Genomic DNA, 18,105 nt, shown 5'->3' on the forward strand with positions numbered 1-18,105 from the left:
TCAAAATAGTTAATATACATTTTTCTGGCACTTTCTAGAAATTAGGCATTAAACATAAAACATCTTATAAATTTATATAATAAAAATAAATGTTTACATTTTAGTCTTAGATTACCTTAGGGTGTAGACAACTTATGCAAGTCTACACAGTTGGTGTGGGCGGCGACGATCACTGGAAATACCATGTCCACAGCCCTTCCAGTATGGATGCCTCGCTGCCGTCCACGCATGTGGTCTGTGTTCCAACATAAAGATTAAGGCTCTCTGTTTGGAAGGAATGAGCTCTGGGCTTCAGGAGTATAGACGTACCATGATATTCATTGAAAATACTGAAAAGACTCTGATGAGTTCCCAAGGTTTTGATTAGAAAAATAAAACAAAGCATCTAAAACTGACTTCAAGTACTTTGGGAAAAGGCTGCTGATGCACAGTACCAAAATAAAAAGGAACGAAGACCTAAGAGACTCAAGGGACCTCCTGCCCCAAACCTATGCATAGTTTGGATTCCCAGAGACTCAAAGTTGCAGCTCTGGGAAGAGGACGAGTGAGACGGGTGGGGACCAGCAACCGGTTTCTCCCCATCCTGTCTCGCCTCTGTTGAAAACCATTGCCAAGCCCTGTAGGAGAATTTCCTTGGATTGGACTGTAGAAATCAGAAGATTTTATAGGGGAACATGCCATATATTTTTAAGGTTGGTAGCAGACAGAGAAAAGAAAAGACAGGAAGTAAAACCTGGTTCTTCCAAATGGCAGTATTTCAGGCAGGTAGAAGTGCAGTTCTTGCTGAGTGTAGTTCTTCCCTACAGCATGGCTGTCCTTACTAGAGGGATAAGCCCTGACAGCTGGGATCTTTTGTGGACGGTGAGGGGGTGTGTGTGTGCTGGGGTGTCTCCCGGGGCAGGCAGGTGCACACTTGGGGACAGCCAGGTCTGGACATCAGAGTTTCAGGAACTGGGGAAACAGTCGTGGCATGTGCGATCATCTCCAGTTTACTAAAGCAGCATATATAGTAGAGATTGATGTCACTTCTTATCCCCACAGAACTGTCCCCAGATACTAACCACAGGCTCTCTGGAGTTGTCTTCTGGGTTGCTAGAGCCTGGTGACATCTCTGCATTGCTGCAGGTCCCCAATGCTCTCATAGTCATTCTCCTTGGGGACAAGACCAGGGTGGCCATTAATCTCCAGGGGGGGCTTATCTTCTTCTCTGTTTAGAGTCTGTATTGCTTCATAGTCGGGCTCTGGCTCCTCCATGGGTCTCCCTGCCGGTGGAAGCGTGCTGTTTGGAGTTTTCTCAAAGTCTTTAACGGTGGCATAGAGGTCATTACAAGAAGAGGGCGATCTCTGAGGGGCACCTTGAATGGTGGTGTAGGTGGATTCTGGTGCTTTATGTCCTGGTTTATGCATCGACTGTCCAGGTTTATTCACTGATGAGTACATGGCTGAGATCTAGGAAACAGAGGGAGAACTGAATAAACAGGCTTCAAGATGTGACTTCTTCCTCCCCTTTCGGGTGACAAGTTATATACTTAGCACTCATGGGCACCTGTGTGTGTGTGTGTGTGCACGCACACATGAGTGTGTGTATGTCTTTAAGATTTGTTTTACTTATCTATACTAATTCTGGAGTCCATTACCAGAGAATAATGATAGATGTTATCTTCAAACTTTGTAAATGGATCAATCTTATTTGCTTAATTCTGTGCAAACTGAGGGGACTAAAGGCACAGGCAATGATGGGAGCTCAGGACACCCCAGGACCTGGCACATACCCTCCTTTATTTGATTTCTATATCAGAATGATATTTTACCCAAAACATTCTACAGCTTTACCAAAAAAGGTAGAAGACATATTTTAGACCAACAATTCTCCAAATGTGGGATTTGAACCAACAGTAGCATCATGTTGGAGTTTTTCAGAAGGGAAAATCTTCAGGCTGTACCTCAAGGCCTCTGACTCAGAGACTCCAGGGTAGGGATCACAATCTGATGCCCACTAAAGTGTGAGAACCACTGAAGGAGACCATTCCATGCCTCCTGCTTCTGGTGGTGTGAGTGGCTGCTGGGCTCTGGGACATGTGCCCCTGTGAGCACACAGGTCTCCACCACGCTCTGACTTGGCTGCATGGTACTGGTTAAAGAGACGTTTACAGAGCAGGCTTAGTTTTCTTCAGTGGGAAAATTCATTCTTTTTTGCAACCAGAAATGAAATTTGGGGACCATTTTTGGGATACTCTTTCCTATAGTCAGAGCAGGCCCTTTCTAAACACACTGTGGCAGTGCTAATATATTCCACATAACCTATAATATCAAGAGGGATTTAATTCTCCAGTCATGATAGATTAAATATACGGATGCACAGATATTTGGGGAGTACGACTCCCCAAATTCTTCTTAGAAATCATCCAGTAAGACATAATCTTCATTACCTGTATTTATTTTTTACCATGGTGATTAATTCATTTAAATACCCTGGAAATAAATAAACATGTTTCCTGACAGATGCTTGGCTTCCCGAGCGCCCAGGGACATGTTCCTGTTCTCCCACATCTCGCAGACTGTGGGTGAGCTTTCCAGCTGGCTGCAGAAGCTTCTGAAGACAGCCCTGCCGCCTGTTAACTGGTCATCTGCATCAGAACTTTCTCCGACCGGCTGGTGGGTCTGTTTTGTGAGGCCCTGATGGAGAAATCATCTTTGGAAGACTCTAGCCTTGCCCATCTGTTTAATGAAGAGTTCTATTATATTAAGAAATATTAAATGAAGAGTCCCATCTTAGAGGTTTTTGGTTTTGGGGTGCTGGGGATTCAACCCAGGGCCCCCGCACATGCCAGGCAAGTGCTCTACCACTGAGGGACGCCCCCAGCCCTCACCTTAGTGAGGTGCTCTCAAATAGAAGAATTTTAATTTCTTTCAATTTAGGAAGGATTTTAAAAACATCAATTTTCATAGTTAGGTATACATATGGAATTTATTATCTAAAAGTGGTCTGAAAGCCAAAAATGGGGACAGATTATATAGGGATAAGCCGTGGATGGCAGTGACAAAGGGAATTGGTATAACAGCATATCTTTCACGTTTACCTGGACAGTGACAATGACAGGTGGCCCTCACTGCCATCTCAACTCCCCCCTTCCAAGGTCACTACCATTAACATCTTCCTCTCTTAGGAAGAGTTCTTGGGTCTTCTCGGCCTTTATACTTTTTTAAAAAATATGGTTTTATTAGTGCCTTACAGTTAAACGTAACAGTGGTGCTGACCTTTCTACTTTTTAAAATTTTAGTTGCAAGTTCTTGTTGCAAGTTCTTCCATGAATTTGCAACTCTGGGAATAAACCTAGTGCATACAGGGCGTCACTGCACCTTTTAATTTTCATAAAAGCTTGTCAAGCCTTTGATTATTACTTTTGAATATTTGTCTTCTATGGCTATGATTTCTAGTTTATATATCAGTTTCTCAAGACCCCTTGCTACCTAGCCTTTTAATTTCTTTTCTTTAAAACCTTAATCCTTATTACTCAATAAATTATTACAGTCTTAGGGATTACATGAATTACTCTTTTCCTTTACCCATTTCTCCTCTGTTTATAATTAACTCTGTCTTCCTCACTCTTTTAAATCGGGACAGCAGGACTCAAAGTGCACACACACCTTAGTTTCAGTCTAGGTTATCACTAAAGGCATACAGGAATAAATAATTTCTACATTTGTTTTTTTTTTTCCTAAATCTTCCTCAAATGAAATTTTGTAAGTCACAGTTTTTTAAGTTAAAAATTCATCAATATAACTCTATTAAATATTAAATATAAAGTGCTATTTCACAAATCTCAAATATGAGGAGTAAAGTACTTTGAAAAGTTTATATAGATTTATTTATTTTCTTTTTTTTAATATTTATTTTTAAGTTTTAGGTAGACACAATATCTTTATTTTACATTTATGTGGTGCTGAGGATTGAACCCAGCGCCTCATGCATGCTAGGCGAGTGCTCTACCACTGAGCCACAACCTTAGCTACGAAATGATTTATTTTCAAGGATGAGCTTACAGATCTTCTTTATATTTTGCTTTGTTTTCCCAATTGTGCCTCTCTGGCTGCAGAAAACAGACCAGAGGGAGGCAAAGGAGCTGCCAAGGACCCAGAAGGAGGGAATTGCTGTAGTCTCCTGGGGAAGCCAGCAGATGGGGTATGTCCATGAACCCGTTTGGAGGTACACTCGAAGGAACCTGACAGTTTACTGCGCCAGGGAAAGGAGGCATCAAGGATGACCCCTAGGGTTTTGGCTTGTTCAAGGAGGTGGACAGATGGCAGGTCCGTTCCTGGGGGATGGGACATGCAAGGGATTAGGCAAGATTGCCTAAGGAAAGCATTTTTTGCTCCTTGAACTTTCAATGTGGGAGTCTACCTTCACACTAACCCTTTACTCAGAGTCCTGTATAGGTACACACCTGCACACATACATCAGTCTTGTATGTGTACAAAATTTACTATACTGGAAGTTTCAGCTAGAAACTATAGGCAGCTAGGTCCATGAAGATGTTTAGCTCTCTGTCTGAGCCTATCTTGACATGTACCACAGTATACTGGCTTTTATAATTTTAAGGTTTCACTAAAGGTCTAGCTAGCAAATTTTCAGTGCAGTGTTTGAAAATACAAAATTCATTCTTGTTGGCTGCTATGTCTGACCCTTGTTCCAGTCTGGAATTGAACTTTCTAAAGCTTCCTGCTCTCTGGTGTCCAAAATTTCTCACTAACACAGTCTTCCAGGTGGGATCACATTGGAGAACCCACTATTGATTTCTTTCTGATGTGGTCTTCCTGGCTTTTGAGTAAAGCTCCCATATTGAAATTCCTCTCATCTTGTTCTTATGTCCTTCCTTCTCCTGTTCTTCTTACCCTCATTTCATTTTACTTAGACTTCCTGTTCGTCTTGTCATCCTGCTTGGCTTACCACCTGCCAGTCACCCATCCTCAATTTTGACCTCCACATACAGGCATAAGAGAGCATTGAGCTCCTTCAGACAAAGGGAAACATTACATTCGGGGGAGAAGTTCTATTCTTTATTACAGGAGCTTTCTGGTTACTTAAAAAAGAAACCCAACTTACCTCCTCTTCTGTGAGAGTTGGGTCTTCTTCCCGAGACTTGTATGACAATGAGCTAAATCTCTGTCAAACACAAATCAAAAAAAGATAGATTGAAGTCAGTAATCCCATCATTCTTTACATATATTTCCATAGATTTATTAAACCAATGTGATCCTGCAATCTGTACACGTGGTAAAAATAAGAATTCATACCCCACTTGAATCAAATGTATGAAATATGATATGTCAAGATCATTGCAACCAATTAAAAAATGTTTTCAAATTATTTCTATGGAACCACAAAGAAATTATGTCAAATTATTCCTATTGAACTATGAAGAAATTTTGTGAAGCACCTGGGAAATAAACATTTACACAATTACTGTGTAATATTCTTATATAACTAGTAGCATTACAAATAGAGAAACTGTTAATTTAACATTACAAACTGTAATGACAAATAAGCCAGGAATAAATATTTAGACTACTATTTCAAGTTCTAATTGTCACTAGAGGATTGATCATCAAAGAAGGATTCATAATAAAAGGCCTCTCTTTATCAAATGCCTGAATTTGATATTTCTATAGTTTGATGACATCATCAGGAAGATCCTTAAGTAATTCTGGAAACTTCAACCCAATGAAGAAATGAACTCTCAACTCTCCTTGTGTGGCCTTTCCCCTCTTGATTTCTCAATGACTGGTTCCTGTTTGCTAATTTTAACACACATCCTGTCTTAATTCTGTGACTGATTTTGAGGGAGATGTAGAAGGGCTTAGGCAGCCAGGGCAAGATGGTGAGTGAGGAGGTTGGGGGCAGGGCCAGAAAATAGGAGCACGAGGAAGGTCTTCTAATGAGGTCTTCTAGTGACTTCCTGGATGATGAAAGTGTTCATGGACACAAGTGGAGAACCCAATCAGACAGACACTTCCATACTGGTGTACCTAAGCAGGGGATCCAGTAGAAAAACTAAAACAGATATGTGGACAGATGCGAGGGTAACAATCTATAATAGGGGTGGAGGTGGGTGTAAACAGGAGAAGAGATAAGGAGGAAATTCCAGAGACCATAAAAAGAACAAGCCCAAACTCCCTCACCAATTCCCAGCTCCAGGGCTCCTCTTTTCTTTGGAGAAGTCTATCTTTGTTGCTTTTGCAGTAAATCTGCTGCTTACTGGTGCTATCTCTCTGTCCTGTTCTTCAATTCTTTGCTGAATGGATAAAATGAACCCAGCACCCCTAGACATAACAATTTCAACAAATGTGGACCTTCTCAAACCTAGCACAGATGATGGTGTGCTCCACCTGGGCTCCCCACCTACTCTCAGACCTTTGCTCGCCCTGATCCACAGCCCTCTACCATCCCTGCTCCTAGCAACTCCCTGCAGATCAACACTCACTGTTCAAAGTCTCTCCTTCTATAATCAAATTCCAGGTCTTTTTTTTTGGAGGGTGGGGTACCAGGGATTGAACTCAGGGACACTCAACCACTGAGCCACATCTCCAGCCCTATTTTGTATTTTATTTAGAGACAGGGTCTTACTGAGTCACTCAGTGTCTCATTTTTGCTGAGGCTGGCTTTGAACTTATGATCCTCCTGCCTCAGCTTCCTGAGCTGCTGGGATAACTGGTGTGTACCACCATACCCAGCTGCATTTTTGCATTTTATGAACATGTTTGTGAACACTTTCATTGGTGATCTCACAACTGATTTCATGGGTAATATGAGAAGTTGGAATACATTCAGAAAATAGTTTTTCAATTTTGTTTTTTAGTTGTAGATGTACACATTACCTTTATTTTATTCTTTATTTTATTTATTTATTTTATGTGGTGCCAAGGATTGAACCCAGTGCCTCACATGTGCTAGGCAAGCACTCTATCACTGAGCTATAACTCCAGCCCCAAAGAACAGTTTTAAGAATGACTTGCTTCATGTAACTTATACAACCACAGCCAGGGTCACCTCTGACCATGAACTCCAAGAAGTGTTTTAAGGCCATAAATGACTGACCAACTCTTATTTGTCCTTCTCCCTTAAGTAGAAAAGAACTTTGCTATTTTCTTTTCCCATGTGGAGACCAGAAATTAGGTATAAATTGCCTAAAGCAGACGAGGGTTAGTTAAACCCCAAGGAAATTCTGTCAACTGGAAATGTGAGGTTCCAGACATCATGTTGGATACACACAGAAGGCTGTGGATTACCAAGGCGTTTTAGAGCTTTGTTGAGGTCTCAATTTTACAACTGTAAGTTATTGCTTAGAAACTCTCACAAAATAAGACTTCTTGACTTATATAAAAGTATATACAACCAGATAGAACCAGCTGCACCTGAGAGTCAGCTCTGTCTATAAATGTAACTAGGCTTTGATTTGGGGGGTCCTGCAAGGGTCAAAGCCACGACCAAAGACAGGAGTAAGCAGAAGAGGTAAAAATGTACAGTGGAGAGTCTAGTAGCCTATTTAGTTCTTAGTCTTCAAGTTGAAGAAAATAATACTTGGCCCTAACTAGACACAATGCAAAAACTGGAAAATAGCCAAGTAAGGTGCTGGGAGAGAAATATTTATAAACATGAGTTTTCAGAATTTTATTACTTGGAGTAGAGAAAAAAGAAAACACAGCTGACACTAAAATACTTTTCATCAATGAACTTGCAAGTGTTTGGAAATAGTTCCCAGAAACATGAGCAAGAAAAACCCCAGGATGACCCACAAAACAAAGAATTGGAGCCTACCTTATTGGTCTCCCTGCTCCCCTCTGGGGCTTGCTCTTCTGCCTCTCCCTCCTCCTTCTCCTGAAGGTTTTCATTTGCATCCAGAAGTTTCACGGGAACAGGTGGTGGGGCCTCCTCTTCTGGATCACACGCATTTCCAAGAATGCTCTCTACATTAACACTCTGGCGACACTTTTTGTTTCTGTCCACAGATGCATATTCAGCAAACTCCACTTTGTCCTCTGTTTGGGGACCCGGAAGCTCTTTCAAGGTGGAAGCAGACTTTGACTTGCCACCCTGGCCTCTGTCTGGGTGTCCTGCTGCTGCCAGCTCCTTGATTTCCTTCACGGTTTCATACAAGCAGTCCTCCACCATGTTTTCCTGGGAGGAACTGTCCTTGAGCACCTCATAGGGCCCTTCTGTGCCGGGTCCCTGGTCCCCATCCACGCTTCTGTCAGTGAGCATTGTGTCCACCACACTCTCCGGGGGGATCCTGGGCAGCTCTCGACTCTGGTGACACTTAGGCTTCCCTGTGCTGTCCTGGGAGTCCAGCAGATCAGAAGCAGAGGTCTGAACTTCCTCGTAAGGCTGCATGCAGGTCAGGGTACTGTCTTCTGAAAGAACTGAGAGAGCACAAGTATCACAAGACGGACGATTCCCAAAATGACCATTACAGTGAATCAGATGCACGACCTTAGGTTGAATCAAGACGCTTTGCTTTTTATATGATACCCAGCTGCAAATTTATATTGTTGAACTCTTATATTCTTATAAGGATTCTTATATTTGTAATTTTCAATCACAGCTTAAAATGAAATCCATTCATTCTCTCTTTCTCAGTACAACATTTAATAAATTCTCCTGGCTACCATCTGGCTCACTGTTACTTTCATTACTTAATATTATTCCTGATGAGACTCCTAAATGCAGAGTGTCCCATGTGACCAGAGGATGAAAGTGATAATTGATGGGGCCAAACTGGGAAGCTGGACACCAAAGAAAAGAGGGTGTGGTGGCCACTCTCTCTGGCCCTCCTGACTTCTACCTATTGGAAGGAAGTAGTTGATAGCCATGCTCTTTCACTGGTCATTTTCTTTTGGCAGATGTAACAGAAGCAATGTACCCTTAAACCAATATCACAGAGGGCCTGGAAACCTCGTGCCTCCTTCAGGAACTTTCTTCCATCTCACTTCCCCACCCTGATATCCCTATCTCAAGTGAGAACTTCCAAATGAGAAATTCTTGGACTGTCACAGAAATGTTCCTGTGTGAAGCCAGATGGCTCTCCCTTCATCAGACATTTTACCAGGGCCTACTACATACCAGGGATGGTTCAAGAAGGTGGAGATACATTTGCCCATGAAGCAGAGTCCTGTCCTTCTAGTGCATACCCCGGAGTGAGTAAGTTCTTCAATGACTGTGCAGCCATTTGGGGCTGGTTAGAAATAGTATCCTCAAGGGATATGTGGGAAATGACCACAAATTCCTGTGTCTTTGAACTGAACAATAACCCCCTGTGTTCTATACCCATCCTGCCCTTTGGTCCTGGTCATCTGTGCCATGGAAGACAGAGAGTGGGCACTGGTGTCTGAGACTCAGGTGTCAATACTGATCATGTCTCAGTTTCCTTATCAGTAAATGGAGATAACGAGATGACCTCCTCCCTCAGGTGCAATGCACTGTAGACCATGAGGTCTGAAGCAAATGTAGTTACTACCTTCATCAGCAAAAGTATTCAGTGCACCAAATGGACATTATGCAGAATGGTTCTGGGTGCACAGAAGATTCCAATTGCCTGGTTCATATGGGTCCTCAGCTAATTACTATGTGACTTTAGGCAAATTATGAACCTCTGTGGTTGGAAGAACAGTTCTCCAAGGATGTCCATGTCCTCCCTGGAAACCATGCATATGTTATGTTATACTGTAAGGGCAATAAAGGTTACAGATGAATGAATGCAGCCATTCAGCTGACCTTGACATGGGAGAGAATCCTAGACTAGCCAGGTAAGTCCAGTGAACTACAGGGTCCTTATTAGTGAAGGAGTGAGGCCTCGAATCAAGGAAAGTAGTACCTCTAGAACTGCATGTTAATTACATAAATCTGTATTGTTTGGGGTCCTACGTTTGTGGTAATTTGTTAGAGCAGAAATGTGGACAGTTTTCTCCTTTTAAGAGATGGATAGAAATGACGCCCATTTTCAAGGTGGTAGTAATAGTCCTATCATTAAGAGTAACATTTCAGGGTTAGGGTAATGAGTTGGTACCCACACCCATCTTAGAGTGATACCTGGCACACAGAAGACAATTAATAGATATTAGATACTATTAATCCAAGTGAGATTATTTGCTAAAGCTTGCAGAAATAATAAAAGAGAGCAGGAACACATTCCCTAATTTCTGACCTACAATTTTTGAGACCTAGTACTTTCATAGGTGATGGGGCCTGTGTGGGAAGGTGTTCCCCCCGCCCCCAATACCAGGGATTGGATCCAGGGGTGCTTAACTACTGACATACATTCCTAGTCCTTTTTTGTATTTTATTTAGAGACAGGGTCTCATTAAATTGCTTAGGGCCTTGCTAAGTTGCTGAGGCTGGCTTTGAACTTGTGATCCTCCTGCCTCAGCCTCCTGAGCCTCTAGGATTACAGACATGCACCCATGTCTGTAATATGTGCCCAGCTAAAGCTTGAGTATCTGCAGAACTTACTGTCACCGTTGGTGAGTGCCCCATTCTGTTCACTGCTAGCAAGAGCATCTGTGGTCAGGCTAGTCGCTGAATGGCTGAACATCTCCTTATCCGAAGGCTGCAAAAAAAAACAAATGTATCCACATTGCTAAGAATATGGACTGCACAGCAGAGAACATTCCCAGCTTTTTCTAAGACTCAGAACATCAAAAGCAAAAAACAGAATTGTCTACTTAGATTTAAATGAAGTAAAATCAAATCAAATTGAGCATTCAGTTAACAGTCATATTATAGGGCTCACTAGTGGGGATACAGACAGTGCTAACACAGAATGCTTCCACCACTGTGAAAGGGTCTACTTGACAATGTGGCTCCAGAGTCACAGGGGCACTGGGAATCTTCTGAGGCCATTGGCAGAGCTCTCTACATGGTGATCTATAAATGGCCTACACCTAGGTTGTGACATCAGCCCCCTTAGCTCAAGGCAGGGAGGGGATCAGAAGTCCTGGTGCTGGTCAGCACTGGCTCCAGCAGGGAGTAGCCTCATCCTCATATCACAGGTGCTGGAAAATGCTATTCTTTCAGGTGTGCCATGCTATGAAAAACAGCACGAACCTTCATCCTCTGTCATCTGATGAGAACAGACTTAGATCTGGTCAAACGCAGAAAATGCCATTGATTTCTGAGTCTATTTCAGAACCAGCCAAGCCTCTGGCTTCAAGGTTCATAAAAGCAATCATGTGCTAAAAAAATAGCTTTGTAAACCTTTCCTATTCTCACAAACCAACACAGCACACTTGGAGAGAAGGACAAAAAATTGACAGTTTTCCACTGGGCTAGAATCTGTAGCTACTTCCTGGGACAACATGCCAGGCTAAGGTATTGCCAAGGGAAGGCAGAAACAAGTCGGTTCTTGGTGCACTTCTTTACCTACCCAACTGGGCCAGACAGCAGCCTGACTCTTGATCTGCCTCCGGCCCCCCATCCTTTTTAGGTTTTCATGGCCTGTGTGACCCAAGAGGTAACCTGAGGCTCCAGGATCCCACATGAAAAGTTCCAATGTGAAAAGCAGAGGAACCTTGTTTAGTTGGCCTCAAAGATCATCTGACTCCTGATGTGGAATCAAATAATAATAGACAGCAAATAGCCCAGGCCTAAGTTTCCAGGCAGTCTTCTGTTTCAGTTCAATGCTGCTTACGTCTGCTGCCATACGAGATGGCCATTGTGTTGGGTTGTCAGGGACTTGAGATACAGATGCAAATGACCCAGAAACGATGACCTGACAGGGCAGGAGTGGGTGGGAGGGGAAGACTTCCAGGTGGACCCATAACCGCATCATCCATCACAGCTGAAGGTCTATAATCCACTTCTAATCTTATCCTTCTAAGAGTTATGGGATCTGCAAGTTGTATGTACATGATTTGACCTGAGAGCTGAGCTCTTAAAGCCAGGCTACTTAGATTTAAATGAAGTGAAATCTCTGTGAGTCTAATCCCAGTGTGTGTGTGTGTGTGTGTGTGTGTGTGTGTGTATGCGTGCGCATGGTGTGCCAGTGTCAGCACATGCTCCTGTGTGTGCACACTTGCTCTCAGGTACACAAAGTCATACAGGAGGTGCTAAGAGGGGCCAGTAGCTAAGAACATGGCATGTGAGGAGGAAAATGCAGAGGGCCAGATTTTCCTTTATTCAGTTGCCTCTCTCCTCCTATTTCACCCAAGGTTGCTGTGAACCTTGAGCAGAAGAGCAGGAACTGAAGGTCTAGAACTCTTGCTTGCTGCCCTCAATTCCCAGAATTTGCCCTTCTCACCAGGTCCTAGGTGCTGCTGCTGCTACTGGTGACCAGGCCACACTTGAGAACCCCTGTCTTAGAAGAAATGAGGACAGAAGTGGAAGCCCTCCCCCAGTCCCACTGGGCTCTGAGGAGGGTGAGGGGTGAAGAAAGACGGAGCCCAGGGTGTGTGTATGGGAGAAACCACAGCAGCGGGCCCCTTCCATCTGTCCAACTTTCTCTCTGGGACAATCACTGGGGTGGAACAGAGACACTGGGAACAGATGAAAAGTAGGGACACTGTGGATGATGTGACCCAGAAAAAGGGTCAAGGGAGGGTCAGTGCTGAGGGCCAGAAGAGGTGTGTTGGGCAAGGTTTGGGAACGTAAAGAAGACCTTGGAGCCCCCCTTAGAGGAACCCAGAACCTTGGCTACTTCCTGACTGCTTGGGCCACAGGAATCCTGAGAATCCAGTCAGGCAGCCTGGGCTGGGGGTGCCTCCTGTGTGTGCTCTGAATGTGTCTGCCAGCTGGGAGTCTGATCCCAGGTCTCACATTAAATATTTGGCTCATCCTTACTTCCCTTTATGGACCCTCTTCCCCCAACCATCTTGAGAAACGATGTCCAGGACAGGAAATGACTATTTATTTATTTATTTTAAAAAGCACTGTCCCAGGGCTCAGGCAGGACTCTGAACACAGTCTTGTGAATAGGAGGGTGGACCTGTCCCCAGCTCCTGGGGCTGCCTGGCAATTTAAGGGCATGGTCCTGAGTCAAAGGTCATGGCAGGACTGGGATAATCTTGCTCCTCCTGAGATTCTCAGGACCCATCAGAACCCAGGAGAGGCTGGGGACTGGCAGAATGCAGCAAGGCCCGGCTATCCCTTAGGTCTCTGGGCCCTAGGCCAGGGTGAGCTTAATGATTAGCTGTTATGGGTTGTTGAACTGTGTCCCCCAATTCATGTCAAAGTCCTAACCCCCAGTACCTCAGAATATGACCACTTTGGGAACACAGTGCAGATGACACTGGTTAAGATGAGGTTACGCAAGGATAGGCTAGACCCTAGTCCAATATGTCTGGTGCTTTTATAAAAAGGGAAAACTTGGACTCAGACAGACATGCAGAGAGGGAAGATGATATGAAAGACAGAGGAAAAACACCATGTGGAGATGAGGAAAGTTTGCACTGATGCCCCTACAAACCGAAGACTGCCAGGAAACCACCAGAAGCGAGCAGAGAGTTCTAGAATAAGCCTGACCTCAGAAGGAACGAACCCTGCCAACAACTTGATTTTTGGACTTTTGGCCTCCAGAACTGAGAGACAGTAAGTGTGTTACCTAAGCTACCAGTTTGTCCTTATGATAGCCCTAGCAGACTAATAACACTGGCTGGAGCCTGGCAGAGGCAAAACAGAAACATCCCCGCGGCAGATTGGAGCCACCTTAGGATCTTTCTGGCAGTAGCACAATCACATCTATTTCAGAAACTCTCCCCACAAACCTGGCGAAGGCACAGGCCTCGGGCCATGGTGAACATGCACCTATAGAAGGAGGGTACAGTGCAGGCAGTCACAGCTAACTCCTGCTTAGTTCTGCCCCTCAGTTCTATTCAGGTCATCAATAAGTGGGAGAGGTGGAAAGGTGGCTGCTGTTTTAAAGTGCACACACAACACACACACACACACTGAGGCTCACACTCACCACGTTCATCAGGTTCTCATGGTCTCCACTGTGTAGTCTTGGCTTCTTTTCTCTGAAATGGAAAATAAAACGTTACTCGAATGCCAAATGTGTTCCTTGAAATCAAACCTACACTACCTTTTCCTATCCTAATTCCTACCAACTTTAAAATCGCTCATTTTAAAGAGCCCTATTTATTTTGTTAAGAGAATGCTGGCCAGTCACTGAAGCTGTCTGTAGGAGTCAGGGGTAGGAGGAGGCCCCGCCACAGCAAAGGACTGCTCCCTTCTCGTAAGCATCCTTTCTCCAGGAGTAGAGAACACACATTCACAATGAGAGGACCAAGGTTGGGTCCATTGTGGAAACTGTTTACACCTGGAACACTGGCATGAGTTATGCCATTTTTGTCTATAGAAAAATATAGAAGGTTATCTTATCTCACACACTGCAATGGAACAGAGAAAGCAAAGAAAATACAAATTTTGGCACATCGGGAAGGGTACATGCTCTCAGGATGAGTCATTTGTACTTCGAATCTATGGAAAAGTCTGTCGAATAAAAATAGAACTGTTTTCACCCAGGACAGTCTAAAGAAAGCTCTCCGTTGTAAAGAGGAAACCCATCTCAGTCGGGGAAAGAGAGCCACTTAGTGGTGGAGTGAGTAATTGAAGCAGCTGCCCTCTCAAGCCTAGGAGAGCCAGTACCCAGTCACCTCTATTTCTTCTTCTGGCTGGATAACCTGTCCTCAGCCATGGAAGCCCAGGTCCAAGATGGGCAGGGATTAGAAGGCTATGTGGGGTCAGAGAGTCTGGCTTTTCCCCTCCTGACAGATTTTAGCATAGAATCATATCAGATTTTAAGTGACACTAGTCAAGTTTCTTGTGAGGTTGAGAAAACAGACATGACCAGGGCCAGACAAATGCCGCAGTCTGGTTGGGCACAATTCAGGAGCCACTTGTCAAAAGACACGAACTTTAGTTTTAGAACCACACACGCCAAACAAAACAGCTCCTCAGGAAAAACCTTCAGAGCCCAACTGCCACCACCGGCTTCCCACAAGCCTCTCAACCTCCCCCACCCTCCTGCTCTTGAGGCTGATTGGCTGGGTCGCGTGGGCGGAGCCAAAAAAAAGTCCCCCAATGAGCAGCTCCATGGTCTGAAAGGGCAGGGAAACAGCCCAATGAGCATCACCGCAGAGGAGCCAATCAGTTGGCAGCTAGAAGTTGCTGGGGCCGCTGTGAGCCAATCATCAGCTGGCAGCTGGAAGTTTGCTGGCAGCTGGAAGTTTGCTGGGGTCCCTTTGGCTGTGGCTCTCAACACTTTGGTCCTCATTGGCTCCCAGCAGCATGGCTTGCATGCATTGTAACTATTTCTGAATGTCTGGAGAAGTCACTCCTGGTGAGAAAGGATTTTACTTCTCTCTGAGCAAAGATTTGTTTTTATTGGGGAGAGGGCATTGACATTTTGTATGAGAGGAGAGAGACAGAAGTATAATTCTAAAAAAAAAAATAATAAAAAAATGATGCTAATGAGTATTCTACATAAAATCTCTCCCTCTTCTAGGAAAACTAATCTGCTTCTTCAGAACTTGAAGATCTACCTCACACACTTTAGATAATAAGCTCCCTCTCCAAAGCCATGTGAGAGCAAAACTCCTTAGTAATTTCCAAACAGTGGTTAAAAAGATGCATAGTGCACTTGGATTTCAAAATGTCCATGGCTGGAAAAAGACAATAAAATATTGACGAGAATGTGCTCAAATAAAAACAGCAAGAATTTTATTAAAAGAAGTTTAAAATGTAAGAGGAGCTCTTTGCATTTCTTCCCAGCAAAATCAATATGGATTTTCATCCAATTAATATAGAATATTCTTGGAACCCTTTCCAGCAGAGAGAGGTAAGCTGATTTTAACTTTTGAGTGTTAATGCCTTTATAGTCAGATTCCATTTATAAGAGGCTTTTTAGTGTAAAGATTCTTTTGGGTCCAGGGAATAGGTTGAGATTCCAGTTAGATACATGTTGGCTCTCACCTGTCACAACTTGTGCATAGAAAGACCAGGAAGGTGATGAGGAAGAACATGGCAACAGCTGCCAAACTTCCCCAGAGAATAATCTGCAGCTGTCCGCCGCTCAGCACACTTCCTTCGGGTCCCATGGTGGAAAAAGGACCTGGCACAGCTGATGGAATGAGTCAATTCTTCAAAGGTGGCCACATGGGGGGCAGAGGACCATGGTGTCTTCCTGCAAAGAAACTGATGTGTTTGGAAATTACTTCTCATGAGAAGTGCCAGAACCTTGCATGGATTGAGCATTCCAAGTTCTCAAACCCCAAACTTGAAATGCTCCAGAATCTGAAACTCTCTGAGTGTAGGCATGACTCCACAAGTAGAAAATTCCACGCCCGACCTCGCAGTCAAAATATGGGTGCACTAAAAATATGTCTAAAGTTACCTTCAAGTTATGTGCATACGGTGAATATGAAACATTAAATAAATTTCATGTTTAGATTTAGGTCCCTTTTCCAATATATCTCGAAATATTCCAAGGTCTGAAAAAATTCCAAATCTGAAATGCTTCTGATCCCAAGAATTTGGGGTAAGAGAATCCTAACCTGTAGTCAGGTTCCTGCCAGAAGCAAGAACTCATTAGCACAGCCAGGGAGGTGCATGCAGGAAGCAGATGCACTCTGAAACCTGACCTAACCATGCCTGGGGTAGCCTCTGTTTTCCTCATGTAAACATGTAAAATGGGAAAGTAGCCGTGACTAGCACAGTGTTTGAAGCAATAAAAGTTGTATTATCATCACATATTTGGGTGTGGATTCTTAATGTCTTCAAATAAAGATTCCAAGTACTCCCCATTCTATGGCGAATAAATACATGTTGATTTGGATTCACTTTTCCCCCATCAGAACTGTATAAAACAATATATGGCTTTTACAAAAATGCATTCATGACCTACTCCCTACGCCATCCTTTTAGAAGGTTTAAGGCTCATACAACGAACAAAACAGAACCCCTCTCTCCTCACCTGCGTACTCAGCTGTCTATTCTGAGTGTGTGACTTTATTTTCAGGACTGGCTTCCACTAAGCTGCTGTGAATACCAATAAAAACGCATTTTCAAATGAATGGCTGGAAGTGTGGGCTTGCGACTACATCCCCAGCAGCAAATAAGACCTATTTATAAACAAGTACAAATTAAGCAACAGAGCTGTACTTAATATGTTTTAGTACCTGGTACTTGCTAGGGACTCTGCTAAATGCTTTCCTCATTTAATTGCTCCCGTTACCCTGTGAAGGAGGAACTGTGAGTCCCTGTTTTATAGACATGGAAGCAGAAACTCAGCAGAGAAGTAACCTACCCCAAGCATCCCTGGAGCTTGAAGGCAAGGAGGTATGAGTCCAGCCATTTGGGCCCCAAAACTTGTGAACTCTACTCCTCCAAGAAGCTCCTGATCACTGGGGGCTACCGTTCCCTGCTCCTGCTACAGTGCTTCTAAATGAGGATGGTCAGATTACTTTCATTCAATATTTTAAGTATTACATATAATTTACAAATATAGTGGTACATCAGATTAACAATGATCTATTGTCAGGGAGGCTTGGTTCAGGACTATTTGTCAGTTCTAGAATATTCTCACTTACCAAGAACAATCTGGAACTTAATCTCAAGTGTCATGTATAAAGTAGGCAAGTATTTTTGTCCTAGGACACTACTCATAACAGCATTCTTGAGAAAGACTGCCGATATTTCCATGTTTGTCTGCTTTGGGGAGGGAGTGTAGATATTTGGCCATCTGAGTATCTGCAAGGGCAGCTCTGGGGTGTCTCAGCAGCATACCAGGGTGTGCCCAAAAGAGGGAAAATAAAAGCCATTTGACAAAGACAGTTCCATTGGACCAAATTTTCTGCAGGGGAAATATGATCATATTTGTTTGAATATTCCAGGTAGAAGAATAATAAAAAGTGAGGAACTAGGAAATGTTATCTACAGTGTATAGAGAGAATTCTGGGAGATAAAGTGGTGGACTGCTTTTCTCAGCCTGTGAGTCAACATGAATAGCTCCTTCTAATGCTCTATAAGATGTAAATTGGAACTTTTTGTGTAACATAGAACTTCTTTCTTCCTGTGTTTGGCTATGTGTTGTGTTTATAAACACTACAGGCATACAG

The 18,105-nt window shown here is 43.5% G+C and overlaps 1 protein-coding gene and 1 long non-coding RNA gene across 2 annotated transcripts in view; both read right to left on the minus strand.

The window, feature by feature from the left end:
• Positions 1-214: 214 nt before the first annotated feature.
• Pag1 (phosphoprotein membrane anchor with glycosphingolipid microdomains 1) lies at positions 215-16,086 on the minus strand. Its single transcript, XM_076836120.1, has 6 exons — positions 15,962-16,086; positions 13,953-14,004; positions 10,505-10,601; positions 7,817-8,418; positions 5,105-5,164; positions 215-1,449 (listed from the first exon to the last, which is right to left on the minus strand). Exons 1-6 carry the CDS (start codon positions 16,084-16,086, stop codon positions 1,093-1,095), a joined length of 1,293 nt encoding a protein of 430 aa, XP_076692235.1. The 3' UTR covers positions 215-1,092.
• A 35-nt stretch (positions 16,087-16,121) lies between these two features.
• LOC143381810 (uncharacterized) overlaps positions 16,122-18,105 on the minus strand; it is a 69,721-nt gene continuing 67,737 nt past the window's right edge. The window contains exon 3 of the long non-coding RNA XR_013088897.1: positions 16,122-16,183. This is a non-coding gene — a long non-coding RNA (uncharacterized LOC143381810). The remainder of the gene's footprint in view (positions 16,184-18,105) is intronic.

The sequence above is a fragment of the Callospermophilus lateralis genome, chromosome 16 (genome assembly GCF_048772815.1).
Source record: "Callospermophilus lateralis isolate mCalLat2 chromosome 16, mCalLat2.hap1, whole genome shotgun sequence".
Lineage (NCBI taxonomy): Eukaryota > Metazoa > Chordata > Mammalia > Rodentia > Sciuridae > Callospermophilus > Callospermophilus lateralis.